A 23,312-nucleotide genomic window follows, 5' to 3' on the forward strand; every position below is an offset into this window, starting at 1 on the left:
TACCTATGATGGCTCTTTGAAAGAGCTATCCAATTAGTCCCACTTCTCTGTCCTTCCCCCATAGCCCTGCAATTTTTTTCCCCTTCAAGTATTTCCCTTTTGAAAGTTATTATTGAATCTGCTTCCACCACCCTTTCAGGTAGTGCATTTCAGATCATAACAACTCGTTGCGTAAAAAAAATTCTCCTCACCTCGCCTCTGAATCTTTTGCCAGTTGACATAGCAAAGTTGAATGTTCGCATAGCAATTCGTAATGGTAGGTGTCAACACAAAAGCCTGACCCAAAAATCTTGACAACCAGAAGTAAGGTTCCTGGACAGGAAGTGCACCACCTATACAAGATTATTAATATAATATAAATATATAAAAATAACATTTACTGTACAGTTACCGACCTTGGTCTGTGCAGTGTTCAGGGTTAGTGCAGGTAGAGTACGGAGGCAGGATAAAAGGATTGTTTTGTTAAAGGTTGGACAGCCAACCTCTTCAGCCAGGGTGTTTGCTTGCTCCTGTGCTCTCTTCTTACTCACCACTGCACTCGGAGACAAGGCTGAGCCTCCCTTGAAAACACAACAAGAAATTCAAAGAGTAAAAGCTGAATTAGTATTTAAGCAGAATTATATCATAGTATCATAGTAGGTACAGCACAGGAGAAGGCCATTTGGCATATCATAGAATCATAGAAACACAGAATGGTTAGATCACAAATGGAAGCCATGCGGCCCATCGAGCCTGTGCCGGCTCTTTGTAAGAGCAATTTAGTTAGTCCCATTCCCCAGCTCTTTCCCTGTAGCCCTGCAAATTTTTTCCTTTCAAGTATTTATCCAATTCATTTTTGAAAGCCATGATTGAATCTGCTTCCACCACTCTTTCAGGTAGCCCATTCCAGATCATAACTACTCGCTGTGTAAAAAAGATTTTCCTCATGTCGCCTTTGGTTCTTTTGCCAATCACCTTAAATCTGTGTCCTCTGGTTCTCAACCCTTCTGCCAACGGGAGCAGATTCTCTTTATTTACTTTATCTAAACCTTTCATGATTTTGAGCACTTCTATCAAATCTCCCCTCAACCTTTTCTGCTCTAAGGAGAACAACCCCAGCTTCTCCAGTCCATCCACGTAACTGAAGTCCCTCATCCCTGGAACCATTCTAGTAAATCTTTTCTGCACCCCCTCTAAAGTGCAGTGCCCAGAATCGGACACAATACTCCAGTTGTGGCTGAACCAGTGTTTTATAAAGGTTCAACATAAGACCATAAGAGATAGGAGCAGGTGTAGGCCATTTGGCACTTTGAGCCTGCTCCGCCATTTAATGAGATCATGGCTGATCTGATTTTTACCTCAACTCCACTTCCCTGCCTTTTCCCCATATCCTTTAACTCCCTTGCTGATGAAAAATGTATCTATCTCAGCCTTGAATGTATTCAATGCCTCAGCCTCCACAGCTTTTGGGATAAAGATTTACAAAGATTCACAATCCTCTGGGAGAAGAAATTCCTCCCCATTTCCATCTTAAACAGGTGGCCCCTTATTCTGAGCAACTTCTTTGCTTTTGTACTCTATGGGGGTGATTTTAAACTCCAAGAATGGGTGGGACTTGAAAATAGTTGTTTTTTGGGTCGCAACCTCAACCCGGCCTTATTTCCGGGTTTAACGTCGGCGTGTAAAAGTACAGGCTTCCCACTGGGAATGCAAAGTCTGAAAATTTTAAATAGAGCCATGGGATCGTTTATGTCCTCCTGAGAGGGCTGATAGGGCCTCAGTTTAACGTCTCATCTGAAAGACGGCACCTCCGACAGTGTAACACTCCCTCAGTACGGCACTGAAGTGTTAGCCTAGATTTGGTACTCAAGTCTTGGACTGGGACTTGAACCTTCAACCTTCTGACTCAAAGACGAGAGTGCTACCACTGAGCCATGGCTGACACAAAGGAAAATTAATACTTAACTTCCGTGGGCTTCGGCTGGGCGGCCAATTGAAAGTGTGCGGAGCATGCACGATGCAATCTCTGCCTAGTTGATTCCTAAAATCGGATTTGGGGTCTATATATATATGGCAGGAGCCTATTTGCATATTAAAAGGGCCTACTGCTTGACTCAGATGGGTGCTCTGGCCATCCAAAAGTATACCTTTGGGAATATAACATCAGCCACACTGCCACCAGGAACAGAGCGGTAAGCCATACCCTGCTACTGTCCTGTTTCTGTTGGACGGGAGACCTCAAAAATCTCCCCCAAAGTTATTGACCATAATTTTACATTGGAGGTCACTGCTAACCTTCCAAGAAGCCACATGGTTGTCTTAACAGGACTGGCCATGATATACTTTACAATTTCTTTGAAGTTACACTAAGAACAAGGGAAATCAAATATGTATCACCTACGATTGGATTAGGCTATCAGACAGCGATAGGCTGTCAAACAGAAAGGATATTTGCTGGTCAAGGTAACCTCTTGCACCCTTTGAAGTTTATATCTGTGATGCAGAGTACTAGCACTTATACAGATGATATCAAGGATGCTCCCGTACAGAAAAACACTAATGGAGGCTTTACAGATAATACCAATATTAAAACCACTTTTTGATTCAGTGTAGCAATCTACAGGCACATCAGCTCTGTTCCTGTACTGATTTGTATCAGCTAGATAGGGTTATTTCTTTAGTTTAACTCTGTATGTACCGTGACAAGAAGTAAGTAACATAATACATTTTTTTTTTGTCATATCATCATAAAACATGAGAAAACAAAACACCAGAAAAATAAAAGACAAAATTCTGAGCCAGGAGCAATAACAGATCTAAAGAGGCTTAGGTTGTTTCTGTATAAGGAACTGGTCAGACCCTATCTGCAGTACTGTGTGTTGTTCTGATCACTTCATGATGGAACAGATATACTCCAAAGAAATCCCATTATCTTGATTCACAGTAGTGTGTCTAAGTCACTCTCTTCCAGATGACCACTAATAATCCATTATGTGGAACTGACTTTTATGTTAGTCCTTAGACCATAAGAGTTTTTCTTCCTAATAATTTTACATCGAGTTATGTTGAAACTACAGCACAGAAACAGGCCATTCGGCCCAACTGGTCTATGCCGGTGTTTATGCTCCACACGAGCCTCCTCCCTCCCTACTTCATCTAACCCTATCAGCATATCCTTCTATTCCTTTCTCCCTCATGTGCTTATCTAGCTTCCTCTTAAATTCATCTATGACATTTGCCTCAATTACTCCTTGTGGTAGCACATTCCACATTCTTACCACTCTTTGGGTATAGAAGTTTCTCCTGAATTCCCTATTGGATTTATTAGTGACTATTTTATATTTATGACCTCTAGTTTTGGACTCCCCCACAAGAGGAAACATTTTCTCTCCGTCTACCCTATCAAAACCTATCATTATCTTAAAGATCTCTAACAGTGCCCCCAACAAAACTAGAGAAAAGAGTCCCAGCCTGTTCAGCCTTTCCTGATAAGGCTATCCTATCAGTTCTGGTATCATCCCTGTGAATCTTTTTTGCACCTTCTCCAATGCCTCTATATCATTTTTATAATATGGAAACCAGAACTGTGCACAGTACTCCAAGTGTGATCTAACCAAGGTTCTATACAAGTTTAACATAACGTCTTTGTTTTTCAATTCTATCCCTCCAGAAATGAACCCCAGTGCTTGATTTGCCTTTTTTATGGCCTTATTAACCTGTGTCACTACTTTTAGTGATTTGTGTATCTGTACCACGGGATCCTTTTGCTCCTCTATCCCATTTAGACTCTTATTATCCAAGCAGTATGTGACCTCCTTATTCTTCCCACCTCACACTTATCTATATTGAAATTCATTTGCCAATTACATGCCCATTCTTCAAGTTTATTAATGTCGTCTTGCATTTTGACGCATTCTTCCTTTGTATTAACTACACTCCCAATTTGGTGTCGTAAGCAAATTTTGAAATTGTACTTCCGATTCCCGAATCCAAATCGTTAATGTAAATTGTGAACAACAGTGGTCCCAGCACCAATCCCTGTGGAACATCACTTCCCACCTTTTGCCAGTATGAGTAGCTACCCATAAACACCGTTCTCTGTAAGCTGCGCGCGGCATTTCATTGTGTGCCGTGCACTTTGTCACTCTGTCCGTGTACGTGCACCAGACCTGGACCAGGATTCCCAGGAGCTGGATCGTCATATCCAGTAGGCCCATGCACTGAAGTTTCGCTGACCCTGGTCGTTCTCGTGGTGCTGCCCGTATTTGGAATCAGATCCGGCTCTGTGTGCACCAGGGAACACCAGTTCGAGGTCGGTGTTTGGGGTTAGGGGCGGGGGTCGAGGGCACGCAATATAATAATTAATCATGGGCAGCATGGAGTGGTAAAGCTGAGTGTCCTCAGCAAACATATGGAAGCTACTCCCATGATTAAGTATATATTGACACCGATTGCCAACAAAAGAGAGATAAGAAATGGCTAACGACGAAACCTCGGGGGGAAGGGGGTCACTGCTGGGCTGTAGCGGTGTGAACAGTAGCCATTGCCGGAGTTACACAGGCTACAACGGGGCTTGCAGATGTCAAACCCAATACATAAAGTTCACCGGCGAGAATAGGTTATGGAGGGGTCAGTGCAGTGAATTATGTCAAACCCCATTGTACTCTATCCCTCTATTTCGAAAGCCATTTTTAAGCAATTTTTCAACTTGTCCAGCCATCTTGAAAGATTTGTGTACATGAGCCCCCAGGTCCCTCTGTTCCTGCACCCCCTTTAAAATGTTGCCATTTAGTTTATATTGGGGGGTCGGGCCTGCTGTCGGGCCTCTTTGTGGCTGGGTTGAGTTGTGCCCTTTGGTGTACTTAAGATAGTGATTCTTGCTGCAGTATGGTTTCATGTGTGTAAGCTTAATCGTTGGGGGCACTGGTAGCTGGGCTGAGTTTTGTTGGGGGCACGGGCGGGCTGAGTTGGGTTGGGGGGCACTGGCTGGGCTGAGTTGGGTTGGGGGCACTGGCTGGGCTGAGTTGAGTTGGGGGCATTGGCTGGGCTGAGTTTTGTTGGGGGCATTGGCTGGGCTGAGTTTCGTTGGGGGCACTGGTAGCTGGGCTGAGTTGGGTTGGGGGCACTGGCTGGGCTGAGTTGGGTTGGGGGCACTGGCTGGGCTGAGTTGGGTTGGGGGCACTGGCTGGGCTGAGTTTTGTTGGGGGCACTGGCTGGGCTGAGTTGGGTTGGGGGCACTGGCTGGGCTGAGTTTTGTTGGGGGCACTGGCTGGGCTGAGTTGGGTTGGGGGCACTGGCTGGGCTGAGTTGGGTTGGGGGCACTGGCTGGGCTGAGTTGGGTTGGGGGCACTGGCTGGGCTGAGTTTTGTTGGGGGCATTGGTTGGGCTGAGTTTCGTTGGGGGCACTGGTAGCTGGGCTGAGTTGGGTTGGGGGCACTGGCTGGGCTGAGTTGGGTTGGGGGCACTGGCTGGGCTGAGTTTCGTTGGGGGCACTGGTAGCTGGGCTGAGTTGGGTTGGGGGCACTGGCTGGGCTGAGTTGGGTTGGGGGCACTGGCTGGGCTGAGTTGGGTTGGGGGCACTGGCTGGGCTGAGTTGGGTTGGGGGCACTGGCTGGGCTGAGTTGGGTTGGGGGCACTGGCTGGGCTGAGTTGAGTTGGGGACACTGGCTGGGCTGAGTTTTGTTGGGGGCACTGGCTGGGCTGAGTTTTGTTGGGGGCACTGGCTGGGCTGAGTTTTGTTGGGGGCACTGGCTGGGCTGAGTTTTGTTGGGGGCACTGGCTGGGCTGAGTTTTGTTGGGGGCACTGGCTGGGCTGAGTTTTGTTGGGGGCACTGGCTGGGCTGAGTTTTGTTGGGGGCACTGGCTGGGCTGAGTTTTGTTAGGGGCGCTGGCTGGGATGAGTTGGTTTGGGCTTCTATGAAAGGGAGGAAGCAGTTTGGTGCATAGTGTGCACAATGTACATGACCAAACTGCTCCCTGCCTTACATAGAGGCAGATAAAACTAATGAGACCTGCAAGATGTACAATAGCAATGCAATTTTTTTAAACCTTGCTGAGGATTCAATGGTGGGGGTGGGGGATGCTGGGAGCTTTAATTAAATTGTTCTCTATCCCCAAATTCATACTAACTGATTTGACAGCTGTTTTGTATTTCTGACTCAATTTAAAAATTCTGATTGCACATGATTTATTTCTGTTTGAATCGGAGTCATTAAGCTGATTCAACAAAAAGCTAATTGGAATCGTTCCCATCAGATAATTTTTAATAAAATATAATGAGACTGGTCTGCACAATCCTAGTGCAACTTAAGAAACCCATTTCATAAATTACATAAATTTACCAAATAATTAAATTGTTACAATTATCCATTATTTTATATAATTGTTCTGTTTGTTTTATACGCTGAATAATGTTTTCAAAAAAGATATTCTATTCAAAGTTGTGATTTATTTTACGGTGGCGCACACACCCTTTATATCGGTGCACAAACACAAATTCATTCCGCACATGGCTGAAAAAAATTAGTGGGATCGTTGCCCATAACCCCTAGTCTCTGTTTTCTGTTTTGTAGCCAACTTGCTATCCATTCTGCTACCTTGCCCCTGACTCCAAGTCCCCTGACTTGGGACTTTCTTTTCTCTAATTGTTGCCACAGTGTCAGTATTGAACGCCAGGCCTGGTATTGCATGTCCCAGAGTCAGAGTAAAGCTGCTGTACTCAGGTGGTTCAGGTGGATATTAAAGATCCCAACTGTACTATTTGAATAGCAGGAAGCTCACCTGGTGTACTGATCAATGTTCCTCCCTCAATCAACACCATCAGAATAATAGTCATTATTCTCATTAGGAACATAGAAACACGAGTAGCCCATTCAGTCCCTTGAATCTATTCCACCATTTAATTAGATCATGGCTGATCTGTACCTTAATTCCATTTACCGGCCTTTGCTCCATATCCCTTTTTACCTTTACCTAACAAAAATCTATCAACCTCAGTCTTGAAAATTTCAATTGTCCTTTTTGAGGGGAGATTTCCACAACTCTCACTTCCCTCACCTTTGTCCTCCAATCTTTCTTATCCATTCGAACTTTTCGAGTCTCTATTTTATCGCTGCTACAGTGGTCATTGAACTCTCCTCTCTTATTCCTCGAATGTCCATATATACCATTTAATACACTCTTCCTCTGCCCCTGTGCCTTCACTATGTTCAAATCAAGACCCACTGCATCATCTCTTTTTCTAACTTATTCTGTTGCTAAACATTAAAATTGTGGAATTCCTTACCCTCCTCAGAATTCCCTTTTTCCTACAATCTACAGAATTTGAAAGACAAACATGGCATTATCTAAACACTGCATCTTACTGTTTTCAGTGTTTAATGTTCAATGTGGTAGAGCTGGATATAACCCACTGTCTCTCAGACCTCATGTATTGTAGAACTGCATATAACCCACTGCACCTTTTAGACTGCAAGTGTTATAACTGCCACTGTCTCCCAGACCCCATCTATTATATAACTGCATATAACCCACTCCACCTTTGACACCACATGTGGTATAACTGTATATAACAAGGCGAGTAAATGGAGTTGAGGTACAGATCAGCCATGATCGAACTCAATGGCAGAACAGGATCGAGGGACTGAATGGTCTACTCTTGTTCCTATGTTCCTATGAAGGATTTTGATAGAGTAGATACGGAGAAACTATTTCCACTGGCAGGAGGGTTGGTAACTAAAGGACACAGATTTAAGTTAATTGGAAAAAGAACCAGGGGGGAGATGAGGAGAACTTTTTTTTACGCAACGAGTTGTTATGATCTGGAATGCACTGCCTGAAAGGGTGGTGGAAGCAGATTCAATAGTAACTTTCAAAAAGGAATTGGATTTATACTTGAAAATGAAAAATTTGAAGGGCTATGGGAAAAGAGCGGAGGAGTGGGATTAATTGGATAGCTCTTTCAAAGAGCTGACATAGGCACAATGTGGCCTCCTTCTGAACAGCATGATTCTATGATTCTATTCTATGATTTTATGAAATGTAACCCTGGCAGTTGCTGGGAGAAGAGAATGACTCAGACAGATTGTATTGAAGTGTCAACTAGAAAGTCGCAGATACCCTACAGTTCAATGGGCACTCAGAGATTCTGGGGCAGACAATATTCAGACCTGGGAACACTCCCACCGTAACTCTGTTGGGAGTACACTAGAAGGACTGCAGATTAGACCAGTACCCAGTTACAACAGGTGCTGGCTTTATGTCTGATATGCCTGTTGTGGTAGTGCGTCCCTCTGCTCCAAACAAGGACTCCCAATGCCAGGAGTTTCTGAGTCTCTGGCCCTGGAGCAAATGGGGCTGGATCGGTGGTCTGCACATGTAGTAAAACAAGGCATACTCGCCAGCTGATGATGGTTGCGGTGACTGTTAGAGGGACCGGGTATGGGCCTGGTCCACCAAGTACCAAGGAAATATTTATTTCAAATCTCAGCATTACAAAAGTCTCCAAGGAGGCTGGGCCTTCATCTTCCCCCACTCCGCACCTCCAACAGTTTGCAGCATCCCAGGACAGGCGGGTGTACCACCTGTACTCCTAGCGGCATGGGTACCTATCATTTATATTTAATTTTTTTTTTATTATTCATTCATGGGATGTGGGCATCATTGGCAAGGCCAACATTTATTGCCCATCCCGAATTGCCCTTAAGAAGGTGGTGGTGAGCCGCCTTCTTGAAACGGCTGCACTCTGTGTGGTGAAGGTTCTCCCACAGTGCTGTTACATGGGGAGTTCCAGGATTTTGATCCAGCGACGATGAAGGAACGGTGATATATTTCCAAGTCGGGATGGTGTGTGACTTGGAGGGGAACGTGCAGGTGGTGTTGTTCCCATGTGCCTGCTGCTCTTGTCCTTCTAGGTGGTAGATGTCGCGGGTTTGCGAGGTGTTGTCGAAGAAGCCTTGGCAAGTTGCTGCAGTGCATCCTGTGAATGATACACACTGCAGCCACAGTGCGCCGGTGGTGGAGGGAGTGAATGTAGAGGGTGGTGGATTGGGTGCCAATCAAGCGGGCTGCTTTGTCCTGGATGTTGTCGAGCTTCTTGAGTGTTGCTGGAGCTGAACTCATCCAGGCAAGTGAAGAGTATTCCATCACACTCCTGACTTTAGCCTTGTAGATGGTGGAAAGGCTTTGGGGAGTCAGGAGGTGAGTCATTCGCCGCAGAATACCCAGCCTCTGACCTGCTCTTGTAGCCACAGTATTTATATGGCTGGTCCGGTTAAGTTTCTGGTCAATGGTGACCCCCAGGATGTTGATGGTAGGGGATTCCGCGATGGTAATGCCGTTGAATGTCAAGGGGAAGTGGTTAGACTCTCTCTTATTGGAGATGGTCATTGCCTGGCACTTGTCTGGCGCGAATGTTACTTGCCACTTATCAGCCCAAGCCTGGATGTTGTCCAGGTCTTGCTGCATGCGGGCTTGGACTGCTTCATTATTTGAGGGGTTGTGAATGGAATTGAACACTGTGCAATTATCAGGGAACATCCCCATTTCTGACCTTATGATGGAGGGAAGGTCATTGATGAAGCAGCTGAAAATGGTTGGGCATAGGACACTGCCCTGTGGAACTCCTACAGCAATGTCCTGGGGCTGAGATGATTGGCCTCCAACTACCACTACCATCTTCCTTTGTGCTAGGTATGACTCCAGCCACTGGAGAGTTTTCCCCCTGATTCCCATTGATTTCAAATTTTACTGGGGCTCCTTGGTGCCACACTCAGTCAAATGCTGCCTTGATGTCAAGGGCAGTCACTCTCACCTCACCTCTGGAATTCAGCTCTTTTGTCCATGTTTGGACCAAGGCTGCAACGAGGTCTGGAGCCGAGTGGTCCTGGCGGAACCCAAACTGAGCATCGGTGAGCAGGTTATTGGTGAGTAAGTGCCGCTTGATAGCACTGTCGACGACACCTTCCATCACTTTGCTGATGATTGAGAGTAGACTGATGGGGCGGTAATTGGCTGGATTGGATTTGTCCTGCTTTTTGTGGACAGGACATACCTGGGCAATTTTCCAAATTGTCAGGTAGATGCCAGTGTTGTAGCTGTACTGGAACAGCTTGGCTAGAGGTGCAGCTAGTTCTGGAGCACAAGTCTTCAGCACAACAGCCGGGATGTTGTCGGGGCCCATAGCCTTGCTGTATCCAGTGCACTCAGCCATTTCTTGATATCACGTGGAGTGAATCGAATTGGCTGAAGACTGGCTTCTGTGATGGTGGGGATATCGGGAGGAGGCTGAGATGGATCATCCACTCGGCACTTCTGGCTGAAGATGGCTGCAAACTCTTCAGCCTTGTCTTTTGCACTCACGTGCTGGACTCTGCCATCATTGAGGATGGGGATGTTTACAGAGCCTCCTCCTCCCGTTAATTGCTTAATTGTCCACCACCATTCACGCCTGGATGTGGCAGGACTGCAGAGCTTTGATCTGATCCGTTGGTTGTGGAATCGCTTAGCTCTGTCTATAGTATGTTGCTTCCGCTGTTTAGCATGCATGTAGTCTTGAGTTGCAGCTTCACACCTCATTTTTACGTATGCCTGGTGCTGCTCCTGGCATGCTCCTTTACACTCCTCATTGAACCAGGGTTGATCCCCTGGCTTGTTGGTAATGGTTGAGTGAGGAATATGCTGGGCCATGAGGTTACAGATTGTGCTGGAATACAATTCTGCTGTTGCTGATGGCCCACAGCACCTCATGGATGCCCAGTTTTGAGCTGCTAGATCTGTTCTGAATCTATCCCAATTAGCACGGTGGTAGTGCCACACAACACATTGGATGGTATCCTCAGTGCGAAGTCAGGACTTCGTCTCCACGAGGACTGTGCGGTGGTCACTCCTACCAATACTGTCATGGACAGATGCATTTGCGACAGGTAGATTGGTGAGGAAGAGATCAAGTAAGTTTCTCCCTCGTGTTGGTTCGCTCACCACCTGCCGCAGGCCCAGTCTGGCAGCTATGTCCTTCAGGACTCAGCCAGCAGTGGTGCTACCGAGCCACTCTTGGTGATGGACATTGAAGTCCCCCACCCAGAGTACATTCTCTGCCCTTGCTACCCTCATTGCTGCTCTACATGGAGGAGGACTGATTCATCAGCTGAGGGAGGACGGTAGGTGGTAATCAGCAGGAGGTTTCCCTTGCCCATGTTTAACCTGATGCCATGAAATTTCATGGGGTCCAGAATCAATGTTGAGGACTCCCAGGGCCACTCCGTCCTGACTGTATATCACTGTATCGCCACCTCTGGTGGGTTTGTCCTGCCGGTGGGACAGGACATACCCAGGGATGATGATGGAAGATTCTGGGACGTTGGCTGAAAGGTATGATTCTGTGAATATGGCTATGTCAGGCTGTTGCTTGACTCATCTGTGGGACAGCTCTCCCAATTTTGGCACAAGTCCCCAGATGTTAGTGAGGAGGACTTTGCAGGGTTGACTGGGCTTGATTTGCCTTTGTCGTGTACGGTACCTAGTGGTCCGTCCGGTTTTATTCTTATTATGACTTCTTTTAGCGAGATTTTACAACTGAGTGGCTTGCTAGGCCATTAAGAATCAACCACATTGCTGTGGGTCTGGAGTCACATATAGGCCAGACGGGGTAAGGACGGCAGGTTTCCTTCCCTAAAGGGATTTAGTGAACCAGATGGGTTTCATCGCCACCGTTACTGATACTAGTATTTTAATTCCAGATTTTATTTAATTAATTAAATTTAAATTCCCCAGCTGGCGTGGCGGGATTTAAACTCATAACTCCAGATTACTAGTCCAGTAACATAACCACTATGCTACCTTACCCGGGTAAATGAAGGGATCGCCCATTGGCCTCGTGAATTTTAGCTGGGTTAGAGGTCCCATGCAGACAGATCCCATCAATTATGCCAAGCTACAACTGCTGCGGATTTTCTTGCCTGGAAGGTGCCTAGAAAGGTTGCGAAGATGGCTGATGAGTGGCAAATGCTATTTAAAGTAGATAACTGCAAGTTAATGATAGTAGGGAAATAAACAGTGAAATATAATTATAGCTCCAGATTACACAACACCAGAGAGGGATCGGAGGGTACTGATAAATAGTTCATTGAAATCAACAGTGCAGCAGTCAGAAAGCTAACTGGATCTTTGGATGTACAGCCAGAAGGATAGAGCTCAAATCCCAGGAGGTGATAATGAATATGTACAAGGCCCTGGTACAGCCACAGCTGGATTATTGTTTGCAATTCTGGTTGCTATGCTACAGCAAGGATATCCAGACACTGGAGACAGTACAGAAAAAGAGCAGCTAGACCGATACCTAGCTTAAGGCATCTGAACTATGAGGAGAGGTTGAAGGGCCAGGGATTGTTTGTTCTGGAAAGGAGAAGGCTCAAGGGAGATATTCAAGTATTCAAGATCCTTAAGGGATTTGATAAATTGATTCCCTAAAAGTGTTTAGGGTTACCACAAACTCTAGAACCAAAGGACACGGGCTCATACTGCCGTCCAATTGGGGCCAATCAGCCGATGTCATGATTGTTGGGAGGTGAAAGGTTATGAATGAAGTGGGGACTGAATCAACTGGTCCCGAGTTGTCTTTTCACCTGAAAGCATTGGCTTCTGCTGGAATATAGTTCAGGGTGCTGGTTGGCCTCTGGTACCTCATCTAAGTAGCTACTATTCATGTGTGAGCATTGACAGCGAGTATCAACAGACTATTCACGTGGGTGGGCATCACTGTCAAGCCCAAACCTGTCATCACCCAGCACACAAACACACACACACACACAAACACACACACACACACACACACACACTTACATATATCTAATACAGGTCACTGGGTAATAATTAGGAATGTGGATCCTCGGCTATTAAACCTTCCCTAACCCCATGCACTAGAGCCAATGTTACCACCACTCCCACAACATCTGCTAAGAGCAGCTAACTCAGGGCATTTCAAGGTTCGAACCTGGGACCTTCCTGATCTGTATCCTTATAATCTTTCCCTTCCTGGCTCGGCGTCCATTTTCCCTACTTCTATTTATGAAATGCCTTGGGCCATTCCTTGTGTTAAAGGCACTATAAATATAAATACAAGTTGTTATTGTTGTAGACCTCAGCTAAATCTGCTGAACCATCAGGAGAATCTTAAAAAGTCCAAACTTAAATGTAACAAAGAGAATTCATGGTGAACTAGATTAACATATTGTTCTCTTACCTCTGTGACTCGGATTTGAATCCAAGCCAGACTGCTGGATAACAACTAGATAGGTGCCAGACACATACTAGACAGATGCACCATTAACTGAGCTGGAGGCATTCTCAGCCTAATCCCTTTTTATGGGATGACAGTCTCTTCTCTCTGTTGGCTCAATCTAATTTCTAATGAATATGAGCCCACAGCACAGAACCTGCTCCTAACCCAGCACTAAATCGGCAACCTCACTCTGACAGGCCACAAGGATGGCTGGATTTGAACCATCAGTACACTAATATTATTCTTAGTATAATAACTTTTCAATCTAAATAGCCCAGAGTAAAAGCTACAGTGGTTAACAACTCAAGAAGAAAAGCTGAATAATAAAGTTGGGATTATATGTGGGGGAAACAGGGGAACGTGGAGAGGGGTTTTTAAAGCAGCATAGCAGATCATGGAAACTTCATTACTTAAATCAGGCACCTTTTTGAGCTAAATAGCTAATGCCACTAGCCAAAAAGGGACCTATCATGTAGAAGTTTTAAAAAAATCATTCTTGGGATGTGGGCATTGCTGGCAAGGCCATTGTTTATTGCCCATTCCTAGCTGCCCTTGAGAAGGTGGTGGTGAGCCTTCTTCTTGAACCGCTGCAGTCCGTGTGGTGAAGGTTCTCCCACAGTGCTGTTAGGTAGGGAGTTCCAGGATTTTGACCCAGCGACGATGAAGGAACGGCGATATATTTCCAAGTCAGGATGGTGTGTGACTTGGAGGGAAACCTCGAGGTGATGGTGTTCCCAAGCACCTGCTGCCGTTATCCTTCTGGGTGGTGGAGTCTGCAGGTTTGGGAGGTGCTGCCGAAAAAGCCTTGGTGAGTTGCTACAGTGCATCCTGTAGACAGGACACACTGCAGCCACGGTACGCCGATGGTGGAAGGGGTGAATGTTTAAGCTAGTGGATGAGGTGCCGTTCAAGTGGACTCTTTTGTCTTGGATGGTGTTGAGCTTCTTGAGTATTGTTGCAGCTTGCCTGGATGGGTGCAGCTGCAACAACACTCAAGAAGCTCGACACCATCCAGGACAAAACAGTCTGCTTGATCAGCACTTGAGCAATAGTCTAAACATCCATCCCCTCCACTAATGGTTCAGAGAAAGAGAAAGATTTAGGAGGCAACAACCAAAATTCATCCATCATAAAGTCCACAGATTAAGGAAAATAATAGAATGCTTTGTTTCCCTTTTAAATAACCAGGTCGTTCGTCAATCTGACTACATTAGCATGCCAACTGTGCCTCCGGGGTGGCTGAACTCTGAGACATACTGAGTAATGGAACGAGAAGGCATGTTAATTGTGCCCATTAGAATGGGCTCCTCCTCAAGGCAGGCTTTTGTGTTTCTCAATCATATTCCAAATAATAAAGTTTCATTGAAATTATTGCACTTTTTGAGATATTCTATCATGAAGTGAAACAAGGCATCTTTTCCCCATCAGGAGCACTCCACTCTCTAGAAAGAGCCTCCGGGCCTCAATTTGTAAAGCAGCACCAAATTTGAAAGCACCGTGCCATGAGCTCCAAATTGTAAAATTTTCCTCTTCATGGCAAAACTAAAAACAGAAAATGCTGGAAATTTACATTAGGTCAGCCAGCATCTGAAAGTGAGTCTTGATGCAGGGACGCAAACGGAAATGTTACTTTCTCTTTCAGATGTTGACTGACCAGGTACACATTTTCAGCATTTTCTGTTTTTTTTAATTCATTCTCAGGATGTGGGCATTGCTGGCAAGGCCGGCATTTACTGCCTATCCCTAGTTGCCCTGAGAAGGTAGTGGGCCTTCTTTGTAGCGGTTTGATACAACTGAGTGGCATGCCAGACCACATCAGAGAGCAGTTAAGAGTCAACTACATTGGTGTGGGGTTGGAGACACATATAGGCTAGGCTGGCGAGGACGGCAGGTTTCCTTCCCTAAAGGACATTAGTGAACCAGTTAGATTTCCACGCCAATCTGACAGCTTCATGATCACTTTTACTGATACCAGTTTTTTATTTCTGGATTTTTAAAATCTCAGTCAATTGGATACCCATATCTATAACATGCTTTGATATAACAAACATTGTTACAGTTCCCACTTTAATAGAGGCCTCATATAAACCACTTGTTTTATAATGTACATTCTCTATAGCATACTGTGATAGAGACCCCATATAAGCCTATCATTCTTTCAGGCTTGCTCTCAATAACATGTTCCATGATAAAATTATTGTTGACAATGATCATTGCTTACAATTCTCTCTCCATTAGAAAGTCCACATAAACCACTTGATCTTTTCACCTTCTCTATAATGTACTGAGAGACAAAATGATGATCTAATAGAAACCCCACACAAGCCACTCATTCTATAACACACATTGTCTACAATGTGCTACCTCTCTGTACAAGTTCATAGAATCATAGAGTTCTGATATGAAATAATCCCCAACAGTAATAAACATTGTTCCTAGCTCCCTCTCCAATAAAGAACATGCCGTATATTACCCTTGTTCTAGTAGTCCTCATTACACTCTAACATATCAGTCATAGAATAGAAATCACAGAATCACAGAAAATTTATGGCACATAAGGAGGCCATTCGGCCCATCGTGTCTGTAGGTCTGTGGTAGATTATCATACTGAGTAGCCATTCTGAATATTTTTAGAAGCACTTATTCAAAAAAGGGTGTAAGGATAAACCCAGCGACTACAGGCCAGTCAGTTTAACCTCAGTGGTGGGGAAACTTTTAGAAACGATAATCCGGGACAGAATTAACAGTCACTTGGCGAGTGTGGATTGATTAGGAAAAGCCAGCACGGATTTATTAAAGGCAAACCGTGTTTAACTAACCTGATAGAGTTTTTTGATGAGGTATCAGAGAGGGTAGATGAAGGTAATGCAGTTGATGTTGTGTATATGGACTTTCAAAAGGCATTTGATAAAGTGCCGCATGGTAGGCTTATCATCAAGATTGCGACCCATGGAATAAAGGGGGCAGTAGCAACATGGATACAGAATTGGCTAAGGGACAGGAAACAGAGAGTAGTGGTGAACGGTTGCTTTTCGGATTGCAGGAAAGTGTACAGTGGTGTTCCCCAGGGGTCAGTGCTGGGACCACTGCTTTTCTTGATATATATTAATGACTTGGACTTGGGTGTACAGGGCACATTTTCAAAATTTTCAGATGACACAAAACTTGGAAGGGTAGTAAACAGTGAGGAGGATAGTGATAGACTTCAAGAGGATATAAACAGGCTGGTGGCATGGACGGACACGTGACAGATGAAATGTAACCCAGAAAAATGTGAAGTGATACATTTCAGTAGGAAGAACGAGGAGAAGCAATATAAAATAGAGGGCACAATTCTAAAAGGGGTACAGGAACAGAGAGATCTGGGGGCATATGTGCACAAATTGTTGAAAGTGGCAGGGTAGGTTAAGGGAAGATTTGATAGAGTCTCCATGAATGGTTTTGATAGAGTAAATAAGGAGCAACTGTTTCCAGTGGCAGCAGGATCGGTAACCAGAGGACACGGATTTAAGGTAATTGGCAAAAGAACCAGAGGCAACATCATGAAAGGAAAATCACACAGCGAGTTGTTATGATCTGGAATGCACTGTCGGAAAGGGTGGTGGAAGCAGATTCAATAGTAACTTTCAAAATGGAATTGGATAAATACTTCAAGTGGAAAAATTTGCAGGGCTATTGGGAAAGAGCAGGGGACTGGGCCTAATTGGATAGCTCTTTCAAAGAGCCGACACAGGCACGATGGGTCAAATGGCCTCCTTTTATACTGTATTATTCTATGGTTCTGTGATTCGATATATCTTGTTGAGGCGTGTGATGGGGTGTTAGAATCAGAGAAGTTGATAGTACAGGAGTAGGTTATTTGGCACCTTATATCTGTGTTGGCTCTTTGCTAGAATAATCCAAATCAAATCTGGGTATTGGAACAGCCTCCCTGGACATGGAAAGTAGTAGACAATTCTGTTCGTTTTTATACGGGAAAGAAATTCTGACTTTCACTCTCTCACCCACGAACATTTTCACCTTCTCAACTATAAACTGCTCCTTCCTGTGCCAGTCCTTGTTATTTTTTCCACAACTTTGCCCACTACGTTTGTCTTGCATGTGAACATGTGCATACAACTGTGTGCACTGACACTGCAAACAGTAATTAATGCACATATCACCGACGTCACCCCACAATAGTTTGTACCTTGATCTGGGGCATGTGAAATCATCAATTTGGTGACAGAAGAGTAGACGATGAAGCAGTGTAAGGCTTTCATAAAGGAAGGGGAACCAGAGCCCTTATATAGTCTACATTTTCATTCGGAAGTAACAAGGCTACTTTTCGTGGAATCATAGAATCTTACAGCACAGCAGGAGGCCATTCGGCCCCTTGTGCCTGTGCTACTCTTTGAAAGAGTTATCCAATTAGTCCCACTCCCCTGCTCTTCCCCCATACTCCGACAAATTTTTCCTTTTCAAGTATATATCCAATTCCCTTTTGAAAAATACCATTGAATCTGCTTCCACCATCCTTTCAGGCAGTGCATTCCAGATCATAACAGCTTGCTGTGTAAAAAAAATTCTCCTCGTCTCTCCCTGGCTCTTGTGCCAATTATTTTAAATTTATGTCCTTTGGCTATCGACCCTCCTGCCAGTGGAAAAAGTTTCTCCCTATCCACTCTTCATAATTTTGAAGACCTCTATTAAATCGCCCCTTGAACTTCTCTGCTCTAAGGAGAGCAATCTCAGCTCTTCGAGTCTCTCCACATAACTGAAGTCACTCATCCATGGCATAATTCTAGTAAATCTCCTCTGCACCCTCTCCAAGGCCTTGACATCCTTCCTAAAGTGTGGTGCCCAGAAATGGATACAATATTCCAGCTGAGGCCTAACCAGTGATTTATAAAGGTTTAGCACAACTTCCTTGCTTTTGTACTCTATGCCTCGATTTATAAAGCCAAGGATCTCGTATGCTTTTTTAACAGCCTTATTAACCTGTCCTGTCATCATCAAAGATTTGTGTATGTGAATTTTGTTTAAATTGCGCAGTTTTTTTTTTATTCATTCATGGGATGTGGGCATCGCTGGCGAGGCCAGCATTTATTGCCCATCCCTAATTGCCCTTGAGAAGATGGTGGTGAGCCGCCTTCTTGAACCGCTGCAGTCCGTGTGGTGAAGGTTCTCCCACAGTGCTGTTAGGAAGGGAGTTCCAGGATTTTGACCCAGCGATGATGAAGGAACGGCGATATATTTCCAAGTCGGGATGGTGTGTGACTTGGAGGGGAACGTGCAGGTGGTGTTGTTCCAATGTGCCTGCTGCCCTTGTCCTGCTAGGTGGTAGAGGTCGCAGGTTTGGGAGGTGCTGTCAAAGAAGCCTTGGCGAGTTGCTGCAGTGCATCCTGTGGATGGTACACACTGCAGCCACAGTGCGCCGGTGGTGAAGGGAGTGAATGTTTAGGGTGGTGGATGGGGTGCCAATCAAGCAGGCTGCTTTGTCCTGGATGGTGTCGAGCTTCTTGAGTGTTGTTGGAGCTGCACTCATCCAGGCAAGTGGAGAGTATTCCGTCACACTCCTGACATGTGCCTTGTAGATGGTGGAAAGGCTTTGAGGAATCAGGAGGTGAGTCAGTCGCTGCAGAATACGCAGCCTCTGACCTGCTCTTGTAGCCACAGTATTTATATGGCTGGTCCAGTTAAATTTCTGGTCAATGGTGACCCCCAGGATGTTGATGGTGGGGGATTCGGCGATGGTAATGCCGTTGAATGTCAAGGGGAGGTGGTTAGACTCTCTCTAGTTGGAGATGGTCATTGCCTGGCACTTGTCTGGCACCAATGTTACCTGCAACTTATCAGCCCAAGTCTGGATGTTGTCCAGGTCTTGCTGCATGCGGGCTTGGACTGCTTCATTATTTGAGGGGTTGCGAATGGAACTGAACACTGTGCAATCATCAGCGAACATCCCCATTTCTGACCTTATGATGGAGGGAAGGTCATTGATGAAGCAGCTGAAGATTGTTGGGCCTAGGACACTGCCCTGAGGAGCTCCTGCAGCAATGTCCTGGGGCTGAGATGATTGGCCTCCAACAACCACTACCATCTTCCTTTGTGCTAGGTATGACTCCAGCCACTGGAGAGTTTGCCCCCTGATTCCCATTGACTTCAGTTTTACTAGGGCTCCTTGGTGCCACAATCGGTCAAATGCTGCCTTGATGTCAAGGGCAGTCACTCTCACCTCACCTCTGGAATTCAGCTCTTTTGTCCATGTTTGGACCAAGGCTGCAATGAGGTCTGGAGCCGAGTGGTCCTGGCGGAACCCAAACTGAGCAAAATGTATTTTCTGTGGTACGTCAACAACAGAAACCATTTGCATTTATATAGTGCCTTTAATGTAAACAAATGCCCAAAACTGCTTCGCATAAATAAAGGGAAAAAATGTGAGCTCAGGCTAGGCTAGACTGATGACTGTGGCTCTCCTCTTTCTGTTGGCTGTTAAGACTGCTATGTGAAATGAGACTGGTCTTACTATGCTATCACAATTTGAGCAGCTTTGTGTTGTGGGGCTATGCTGACTAGGAACTGGGTTCAGAATGCCCTAGAACCTTTACACATGGTACAGAGGGAGAGATGGAGAAAGGAGATTTTCATCTCATCAATCTGTGTTGGATTAAAACCCAGGCCCCACGTTCCCCTATTATTTCTCCTTTTTAAATCATGTAACCCAGCAATGGATAGAAGAAATCAAAAAATCAAGGCACCAATAAACTTTCAGACTGTCAGCAGGTTCAGGGAAACTCCTGTCTACCTGAGCTGACTGCTTTTGCAGGTTTCATTTTACACATTGTGATATCAAGACAAACGATAATATTACATTAATGAGGCTACGTGAATATCAGGAAGAGTTAAATGTTGTAATATTAATCTTATATGATCAAAATCTTTAATTTAAAATAAAATTAACCATTTTAATTAGGCTCAGCCTGTCATCACTTTTCACTCCATTCTCTCTTCATTCCCAATATTTTCTCAATTTTACTGCTGAAATTATATTACCACTTTAATAGAGTGGTTTGGGGTCTGTGCTGACACTAACGTGGCAGTATAACGCAAGAGTTTGGTCCCAATCTGACTCCCGACAATACTAAAGCTGAGTGGTGTGCGGTCCACTCCACACCAGGTATTGTACAACTCCAGTCTCGTGTGAAGCTGGGTTTGTAAAGTGCTTAAAGTAGCTCGTTGAAGCTCTATAAATTTAGTGTTGAGTCTTCTAATGTTATGAGAAAATGGACACTGCTGCCTGCTCTCTTCTAGTGTTAAAAAATTAGTCTGCAAGACACACCTGCCAAGGACGCCCAATAGAAAAAAGTACAAGATGCAACCTACAGTTTAACTACAGTCTTGCAAGTTCTGCTATGCACTCAGCAGCAACTCATCTCAGTAGATTGTAATAGAAGCCTAAATTAACTTTTTTTATACGTACATACGTATGAACATACGAATTAAGAGCAGGAGTAGGCCATTCGGCCCCTTGAGCCTGCTCTGCCATTTGATAAGATCATGGCTGATCTGATTGCGACCTCAACCCTATTTTCCTGTCTACCTACTATAACCTTTCATTCCCTTGTTAATCAGGAATCTATCTAACTCAGCCTTAAAAATATTCTATGACTCTGCCTCCACCGCTCCCTGGGGAAAGGAGTTCCACAGACTCACGATCCTCAGAGAAAAAAATTCTCCTCATCTCCGTCTTAAATGGAAGACCCCTTATTATTAAACTGTGGCCCCTAGTTCCAGTCTCTCCCACAAATATCTAATCTATCTTTTTCAGCATTTTCCTAACCTTAAAAATAACCCTAAAATCTTCTACTTTCTTCTGCCTCCAAGCTCTTGGTGTTCACCTAAGAGGTGGGAACAACTTATTGAAAAGAATCTGGGTTTGCAGCAGCTGAAAAACTATCTGAAAGTGTATATTTAACCAATCAAAAGCATGGAATGTATAGATTGACCTGGTTGTATCATACATGGCTAAAGGACAACCTGTAGAATCTAATGTGCTCACTGCAGGCAAGTGTCTGCCTCTGAGTCAGAAGGTTGTGGGTTCAAATCCCATTCCAGAGACTGGAGCACATAATCTAGGCTGACACATCAGTACAGTACTGAGGGAGTGCTGCACCGTCAGAGGAGACGTTAAACCAGGGCCTTGTCTGCCCTCTCAAGTGGACGTAAAAGATCCCATGACATTATTCGAAGAAGAGCAGGGGAATTCTCCCCAGTGTCCTGACCAATATTTATCCTTCGACCAACATCATTAAAACAGATTATCTTGTCATTATCTCATTGCTGTTTGTGGGAGCTTGCTGTGCACAATAGACTGCCACGTTTCCTACATTACAACAGTAACTACACTTCAAAAGTACTTAATTGGCTGTAAAGCACATTGGGACATCCTGAGGTCATGAAATAAATATAAATGCAAGTTCTTTTTTTCTTTTAACAGAAGGTGGCTCAAGTGCCCAGCAATAACGAACATCAGTTGCTATTGATTAGGATTTAACATCTTATAAGTAAAGGTTTATTATTGACCACAGAGGCTTCTAAGATATGATTGGGCAAAAACTGCAATTAACTGGACATTACTTAGTAGATTGGTAAGGAGTGTCTCAGTGTCTCACAAGTCTGGTTGATGATAACATAAGACTGTAGGAATGAGAAATTGATATTTTACCCATAAAACTAATTTTGTCATCCAGGGTTTGCTTGAGGACCTGCGTTTTCTTGATGTCCTGCGAAATACATGATCTATCAGGCTTGATTAGGTCACAGGGTAAGGCAAGAACTTTGCGGATGTAGCTCGAAGTCTGGCCTTGGGTTTCCCTCCCTCATCAGTGCAGGAGTCTGATAAGAGGTCATCAGAAATTCAGGTCAGACCACCAGCAGAAGTGGCTGAACTCCTTCAAAGAAAAGAAGAGGGAAGGGGTTGGAACTTCCTGCTGACTCAACCACAAGACAGAAAGCAAGCACGTGAGTGAAGCACAAAGATTGCAGAGAGTATGTGCGACCAAGTTATATCAACAAAGGTCAGATGTATAAAAATCCCAGCCGAATAGAAACAATTCATTCCAAAAGTACCTTGTATCCAACTGAGCTTTGGTCTTGGGAAACAAAAATACTTGCATTTATATAGCACCTTTCATAGAATCATAGAATCATAGAATCATAGAAGTTACAACATGGAAACAGGCCCTTCGGCCCAACATGTCCATGTCGCCCAGTTTATACCACTAAGCTAGTGACAATTTCCTGCACTTGGCCCATATCCCTCTATACCCATCTTACCCATGTAACTGTCCAAATGCTTTTTAAAAGACAAAATTGTACCCGCCTCTATTACTGCCTCTGGCAGCTCGTTCCAGACACTCACCACCCTTTGAGTAAAAAAATTGCCCCTCTGGACCCTTTTGTATCTCTCCCCTCTCACCTTAAATCTATGCCCCCTCATTATAGACTCCCCTACCTTTGGGAAAAGATTTTGACTATCGACCTTATCTATGCCCCTCATTATTTTATAGACTTCTATAAGATCACCCCTTAACCTCCTATTCTCCAGGGAAAAAAGTCCCAGTCTGTCTAACCTCTCCCTATAAGTCAAACCATCAAGTCCCGGTAGCATCCTAGTAAATCTTTTCTGCACTCTTTCTATATCCTTTCTATAATAGGGTGACCAGAACTGTACACAGTACTCCAAGTGTGGCCTCACCAATGCCCTGTACAACTTCAACAAGACATCCCAACTCCTGCATTCAATGTTCTGACCAATGAAACCAAGCATGCTGAATGCCTTCTTCACCACCCTATCCACCTGTGACTCCACTTTCAAGGAGCTATGAACCTGTACTCCTAGATCTCTTTGTTCTATAACTCTCCCCAACGCCCTACCATTAACGGAGTAGGTCCTGGCCCGATTCGATCTACCAAAATGCATCACCTCACATTTATCTAAATTAAACTCCATCTGCCATTCATCGGCCCACTGGCCCAATTTATCAAGATCCCATTGCAATCCTAGATAACCTTC

The 23,312-nt window shown here is 44.6% G+C and overlaps 1 protein-coding gene across 1 annotated transcript in view; it reads right to left on the bottom strand.

Annotated features, from left to right (window-relative positions):
* tg (thyroglobulin) overlaps positions 1 to 23,312 on the bottom strand; it is a 419,486-nt gene that overhangs the window by 114,684 nt on the left and 281,490 nt on the right. Inside the window, exon 43 of the mRNA XM_067976982.1 lies at positions 396 to 560. Coding sequence (XP_067833083.1) covers positions 396 to 560 — 165 coding nt within the window. The remainder of the gene's footprint in view (positions 1 to 395; positions 561 to 23,312) is intronic.

This window comes from Heptranchias perlo, chromosome 3 (assembly GCF_035084215.1).
Source record: "Heptranchias perlo isolate sHepPer1 chromosome 3, sHepPer1.hap1, whole genome shotgun sequence".
In the NCBI taxonomy this organism is placed as follows: Eukaryota; Metazoa; Chordata; class Chondrichthyes; order Hexanchiformes; family Hexanchidae; genus Heptranchias; species Heptranchias perlo.